General features: G+C 42.6%; 1 protein-coding gene across 3 annotated transcripts; it reads right to left on the reverse strand.

The window, feature by feature from the left end:
- Positions 1-2,860: 2,860 nt before the first annotated feature.
- LOC106582801 (WD repeat-containing protein 82) lies at positions 2,861-6,644 on the reverse strand. Of its 3 annotated transcripts, none has more exons than XM_014166240.3 (9): positions 6,495-6,644; positions 5,146-5,243; positions 4,665-4,731; positions 4,392-4,491; positions 4,155-4,271; positions 3,801-3,956; positions 3,545-3,614; positions 3,201-3,343; positions 2,861-3,120 (listed from the first exon to the last, which is right to left on the reverse strand). In XM_014166240.3, the coding sequence occupies exons 1-9, from the start codon at positions 6,584-6,586 to the stop codon at positions 3,091-3,093; spliced, it is 873 nt and encodes a 290-aa protein (XP_014021715.1). In that variant the 5' UTR covers positions 6,587-6,644; the 3' UTR covers positions 2,861-3,090. The 3 variants fall into 3 exon arrangements, with proteins under 3 accessions (XP_014021715.1, XP_014021714.1, XP_014021716.1); XM_014166239.3 differs by lacking the exon at positions 6,495-6,644 and adding an exon at positions 5,783-6,319; XM_014166241.2 differs by lacking the exon at positions 6,495-6,644 and adding an exon at positions 5,723-5,748.
- Positions 6,645-7,002: the final 358 nt, after the last annotated feature.

The following is a 7,002-nucleotide window of genomic DNA, read 5'->3' on the forward strand; positions in this document are numbered from 1 at the left end:
GTTAAAGGGTTTTCAACTATGTTTAAATGTGATTTGGTGCACTGGAGTGAAGTGGTTGGAGGACTGAGGATTCCCATGACAAAGACTGACAAAGATATGTCTTTGGTGGACATGTATGGTATGTTTATGGCACACTGTCACAAGGGAACATTTGTGTTAATGCACAATTAACAACAATGAAGAATAACAATGGTCCAAGTATTGAATCTAACGGAACACCCGTTAATTATATTTCTAAGTGATTGAACTTAATGCCCTCCTTTTGTAACACTGATTTCTATTATTACCTAGAAAACCATTTCCAAAGCCTTTGGGCAAACCCCAAGTATGTTCAGTTTATCTAAGAGAATGCGATACCAAGTAGACCAAAGGCCTTGGTCAAATCAATGAATATGACCCCTGTGACATAAACAGCTGTGCTAAGTTCAGCCGTGGCAGGCCATTCCCTGGTGCGTGGTTGTCTAATACCGAAAGGAATTCAGATCATGAAAGAATCCCATGAATATTAACAGCATTCTATCCCAGTTTATTTGCTACTGTATGTCTAGGATCCAGTTTTTTTTAAATGTATTGTTTAAACCAGATCAAAATGATCATGTGTTGACTGAAATCCTGTTCATTAATTGGAAGCGTTGACTGTCTTCTGAACACCTCAGCTCATGGATGGACCTATGAACGTCACAGTGTGTTCCGGCCATTTGAGTGTTCGTCTCTCCTGAGACACCTGCATGAACTCTCCACAGTGGTTTTAGGCATGTAACTAGTTAGTGGGGTTTTTTGGTCACCTTTTATAGAAGACGTCAAAGTGTGTGTTCTACTGAAAAGCTACACTAAATGGATTATCAGAAAATAAGAAGCCCCCTTGCATATTATTATGTTAGGTTTAAGTGTGAAAGTGAAACTGTTAAGTGAGTTTCTGATACAGGTGTTGTCAGACTCATGAGGTGCCATCAACAGTCAGGTTTTGTCATGAGTATCGTTAGACAGTTTTAATTGAACTATACACTGAATGGAAAAAACATTAGAAACACCTTCCTAATATTCAGGGCATGGACTCAAGGTGTCAAAAGTGTTCCACATGGATGCTGGCCAATGTTGGCTCCAATGCCCCCCACAGTTGTATCAAGTTGGCTGGATGTCCTTTGGGTGGCGGACCATTCTTGATACACATGGGAAACTGTTAAGTATGAAAAACCCAGCAGCATTGCAGTTCTTGAGACTCAAACGGGTGTGCCTGGCACCTACTACCTTACCTTGTACAAAGGCACTTAAATATTTTCTTGCCCATTCACCCTCAATGGCACACATACACAATCCATGTCTCAATTGTCTCAAGGCTTAAAAATATTTGTTTAACATGTCTCCTTCCCTTCATCTACACTGATTGACATGGATTTAACAGGTGACATCAATAAGCTTTCACCTGGTCAGTCTATGTCATGGAAAGAGCAGGTTTTTGTAATATTTTGTACATTTGTGTACATCCTCTTCTACTCCAGCAAATTCACTCACGCTCATCTCTTGAATGGGCCAGGAAGGATTTTGCTTTTGAATGACCGTTTCTTTTTTGTGGACTGTCAAAATCAAACCAAAGTATATAAGAGCGTTGTTGTAATAGAACCCAAGATCGTGTTAATTGTACATTTTAATTTCCCACTTCACAAGAACTCTTTTGTTGTTTGTTGCAGCAAACAGCTATAGTCAATTTCCACATCCGTGACGTCAAACCACAGCTTTCAGAGCATCGCCAATTGACATTGTTCAAAGGTAAACATGCTCCTTTCCAAGAAGACAGTGATAATGCAGTCTAATGTAAATCTTGTGGGTTTTTTATTTTTATCACCACTAGTAAGTTTGAGTTTCTCTGTGGGCACATGCATACTTGTATCTCATCTTTGGCCTATTAGCCTTACTTCAGGGGCATTCAGTAGACTTTTATGACTTGGTGGGTTAATCATTCCCATGTCCCTGCTTGCTTTGTCATACTTCCATAACTTCAGTAATGTGCGCCGCCCTTTGAGTGGCTGTGCAGGTATGGCGGGAGGGGCTATTGAATAATACGTGAAGGGTAGATTGTGCCAGAGGTAAAGCACTCCCTCCTGTAGATATGAACCCGTCAGTTGATACGAGTCTACAGACATACACACTTCACTGCAGGTAGTCTAGCAGTTAAAAGTATTGGGTCAATAACATAAAAGTCACCGGTTGAAATCCCCAAGCCGGCAAGGTAGGAGAAAAAAAATCTGCTGTTTTGCCCTTGAGCAAGACAGTTAACCTCCAACACCTGCTCGCCGGGCACCGATGTCGTGGACTTCAATTAAGGCAGCCCCCTGCACCTTTAGCGCAATTGACTAGATACAGTATCCCCTTTCACTTCCCATTAGAAATGTACTGTGCTAGTACATTATTTCACCAACTGTGCTAATGATGTGTTGTTCACTGACAGTGTATAGGTAGAAGTAATCTTGGTTAACCCAGAACTAAAGTCTCACGGAATTGGCCAGCTGCTCAATTAAGTTCTGGGTCCATACATGTTAAGGGATTCGTGAAATGCTATAACGAGGAGCGGAACTGAACCGAGGTACTCCACCCCCCCTCTGCAAGTAACGGGCCGAATGTTCCATACCCTTCAGAAGTTCGAAAGATAACACCTGCGAAATCATGATTTGTCCAAATAACCAGTGACGAAAAACCAGAACATAAAACCCACTGCTGCTCAAATCCTACGCATCCCATTCAGTCCCAACAGATTGTGCATGTAAACTGAGAATCTTTTCCACATGAGATTATGGTAGAACCTGTTTAGGAACATAAACAGAACACACATTTCACCATTCATTCACACACAGAAGTCAGACACTTGTTAGAAAATGAAAACATATTTAATGTTACAAGTATAAAATAACAGAAAATCAGACCATTTATATACCTGAAGTCCTACATATTTACAATCAACTTGATTTATCACACAAGCCATAGACATTTTTTCCTAGAGCTGGATGTGCTGACACCTGCTGGTTTTAAATGGGATCTCACTTCGCCTGTGGCCTCCATCAGTGACCCACTCAAGAGCATCTCTCTCTCTCTCAATCAATCGTCAATGGTGGGCAGCCAGAATGCCTGCAGAGGACAAAACAGACTTACTGAGTATTCATGTACTATATGTGAGATTGGTGTGCATTCAACCCAAGTAATCTTACCATGTTTGAGCAAGCACTAGCAAAAGTCATGAATTTGGGGTTGAACTGAAGGCAGGTGACAGGACCCGTGTGCTTCCCATCCAGAACAGCCACCTTCATCCCACTCTCTGCATTCCAAACATGGACCTTCCCATCCTCAGAGCCTGAGAAACAACCACCCATCAGACCACAGAAAAAAAGAGGGAGCTGAGCTAGACTGTTTTTAGGTTAGGTTTAATTTGCAGTTTCAAATAACTACTAACAAACAATACTGTGGTAGAATGGGAAGACAATTGGAACTGTCCCGTCTTACTTTACAGAACATAGAGCCTGTCACCTCACCTACCCAGTCTGTGTGGACTTACCAATCATAATGAACTGAGAATCAGGAGTGAAGGAGGCCTCCAGCGTCACAGCTTTGCTGTTGTTGTAGCCCTACAGGACAGAGGAGAGCTTCTATAAATATAGGCCGGTCATCTCTCTTGTATTGCATGACAATATCCATTTACTAATAAACATTTACGTCTCGTACAACTTGCTGTTGGTGTTAAATCTATATCAAGAGTATCCAACAGTGTCCGTCGTGATTTTAAGTGTCTGTAAATGTGTATGAACTCGCACCCCAAAGGAATGCATCACAGCTCCCTTGAAGGCGTCGAGGAGGCGGAGAGCACCCCCATTGGTTGAGACAAGGATGAGCTTCCCATCGTTGCTGAACTTGAGTCCTGTCCACTCACACGTACGGTCGTACTGTAGCTTGAAGGTAGCAAAAGGACCCTATTGAGAAGCAAACAAAACAAAAACGCTCTGAAGACAGCCATCTACCACCGGCCCCCACCTGAAGCTCTAAATACAAACGACCAACACAAACACACAGAAATAGAACACACAAAACAGAGAACACGCCACCATCTGTACCACATCATACATTCTTTCCTAAAAACTCAAAATAGTCATAGTCCTGAAATGACTTACCTTGTCAAAGGACCGCAGGTCGTACAGTTTGACCATCTCCGAGTTCACGCCAGCAGCAAAGATCAGACCCTCCGGATCAAATGAGCAAACTGGCTTCCCCTGTAGGTGCATCAGGCCCTGGTAGTGTGATGGAGAGAAAGAGACAGAGGAAAGGCACATTTATTCCAGCACAATTAGAGAGGCTACCTAGAGTCACTTGATCTGCAATGTCAAGGAGAATTAGAGAAGGGAACCAACCTGGCAGTTTGGAGACCGCAGATCCCATAGCCGGATTGTCTTGTCTAAAGATCCTGAGATAAACGTGTCATCCACAGGGGACATGGAGAGAGACGTCACTCTGAAACAACATTCAAGTTAAAGGTACAGAAACATCTACCATGATGAAATTAACACCTGATATTTATATATATAAAAAAATAAATGGTTATACAAACAATAGTTAAGTAATAGTACAGTAATGCAGCCTAAACTATCCCTCAGCCCATTGGGTCTCTCTGCTTCAGTCCTCACCTTTTGTTGTGTCCGGGGAAGTACCGGATGTACTTGTTGTCATGGAGGGAGAGGTACCGGATAGTGTCTGAAATGATCAAAACGGCATGGGGTTATGGGCAGAAGACAAGACAGCATGACATTTCAACTGATCACCACACCACTAAAGAGCAAGTAGAGCTACCGATGCTGGAAGCAATGTGCACTGGGCAGGTTGGATGAGTGGGCTCCACCCTAGGCAAGGCAGTGGCTTGTACAGTTAGCTCCTGTATTGGGCAGAATCACAGACCCTCAAACTGTACAAACAACTACCTCAGACCAGGGTGAGCTTGGCCGACCGCCTCAGGCAGAAGTCAACACGGTCAGGCTGTCGGGAAATCCATGAGAACAATCTTCAGCATGAATACAATAAGTAACTCCTAAAAGACGCAAGACAAGAATTACATGGACAACTGCTTATTTAAAGAGCCTGATTACAAATCTCCTCTTCGCACTAACGTACCATCAATTTTGTTGGAGCTGTACACCACAGTGTTGGCTGCATGCGTGTACCTGATGAGATCCACTCCATACTTCTTACTATAGAGGGTCCGCTTGGGTCTGGACCAGCACAGGATGGAGAAAGAAACAAAATAACATTAGATTGCTGGCACAGAAACTTCTAGCCAAGCCAATGTACATCTTAAAATCCCCATAACATAAAGGTATGAAAACGGGAAGTGAAAGGTGATTCCTAGTCAGTTGCACAACTGAATGCATTCAACCGAAAAGTGTCTTCCGCATTTAACCCAACCCCTCAATCAGACAATCTTAATAAGCGGGTAACAATTGCCACAAATATCTGGACTAACACGTTTTTTTGTTTACGTCGACTACGGACACAATACTACACCTAACACGCTTGTGTGAAAATGAGATGAAATATAAGTCATCGTTTTGTTACCGATCTACCAAGCCAGACATAAATCCTCTCAAACCCCGCTAGCTTCTGAACTCGAGCCCGAGGATTGTGCATTACGCAGTAGGCCTCACTACAACTAGCGGAACAGATGCTAACTACAGCACATAGGTCGGCCTACCGTAATAACATGCAGTGCGGCAAAATCAGTCGATTTAAGTTCATTTTATGTATGTCTTACTTTCCCTCCTGGCAGTCGTATAAAACTAGGGAGTCGTCGTCGCTGCTAGAAATGATGGTTTCGCCGTTTGAGCTGAAATCAAAACAGTTGATTTTGTCTGAATTTTCCCGGAAAACCTTTGCAACCCTGAAGCTCCGCAGCACATTGTCCGTCAGCTTCATGATGGCCTCTTTGATTGAGGGGGCGCAGACCCTCGTTTTTTACTGAATGTAATATTTGAGAATGTATTTCAGTGCTTTTTAAAATACAATCGTTACTATTATGTAAATAGAACTTAACGTTTCAAAAAATTTAAAGAAAGCCCGCCTGGGATACTCGTTATCCGAGTCATGGAAAAGCACCGCCTTCGACACGTCTGCTACGCGCAAATTCCACAAACACGCGCATCAATAACTCTCGCGATACATACAACTATCGCGGTAGTCAGTTCATGTTTCGCGCACAACCAATCGCTAATCGACAAGAAAAGAGCACAGGAAAAAAAAAGCGAGCAGATAAATATTTTTAACTACGCATATTTACAATACTTGTAACTAACTTATCCGACATACAATAACCCGTGCGGTGCCTGTCAAATCAAGGATAAATGAGTTTGCAGTCATTGCTTTCGGGAAATGATTGCAGACCCTTCTTTTTCGCAGCTTTTGAAAGGCGGTTACATGCATTCATAGCTCTGTATAATACTGTACGTTTCCTTGAATTTGTTCTGGACCTGGGCATCCGATTGGTTCCTTCATGAACACCACCCCTCGAGCATCTCATTGGTTCCTGCATGAACATTGCAGTCAGCTCAGCTTTCCCCATTGAGCTTGTCTCTGTGCCTCGATCTAGGTCGCGCAAAACTTAAAATGGCTGTGTTCGCTTTAGCAATCTCACTGGAATAAAGACCTCATCCATTCCTGTCGTTATTGAAAGAGATTGTGATAATATCTCAAAACAGGACTACTTAAATGTTAGATCCCTCACTTCCAAGGCAGTCATAGTCAATTAACTAATCATAACCTTGATGTGATTGGCCTGACTGAAACATGGCTCAAGCCTGATTCATTTACTGTGTTAAATGAGGCCTCTCCTCCTGGTAACACTAGTGACTATATCTCCCCCGCATCCTGCAAAAGCGGAGGTGTTGCTAACATTTATGACAGCAAATGTAAATTTACAACAAAAAATGTCTGCGTTTTTGTCTTTTAAGCTTCCAGACATGAAATCTATGCTGCCTA

This window comes from Salmo salar, chromosome 22 (genome assembly GCF_965601325.2).
Source record: "Salmo salar chromosome 22, fSalSal1, whole genome shotgun sequence".
Taxonomy (NCBI): Eukaryota; Metazoa; Chordata; class Actinopteri; order Salmoniformes; family Salmonidae; genus Salmo; species Salmo salar.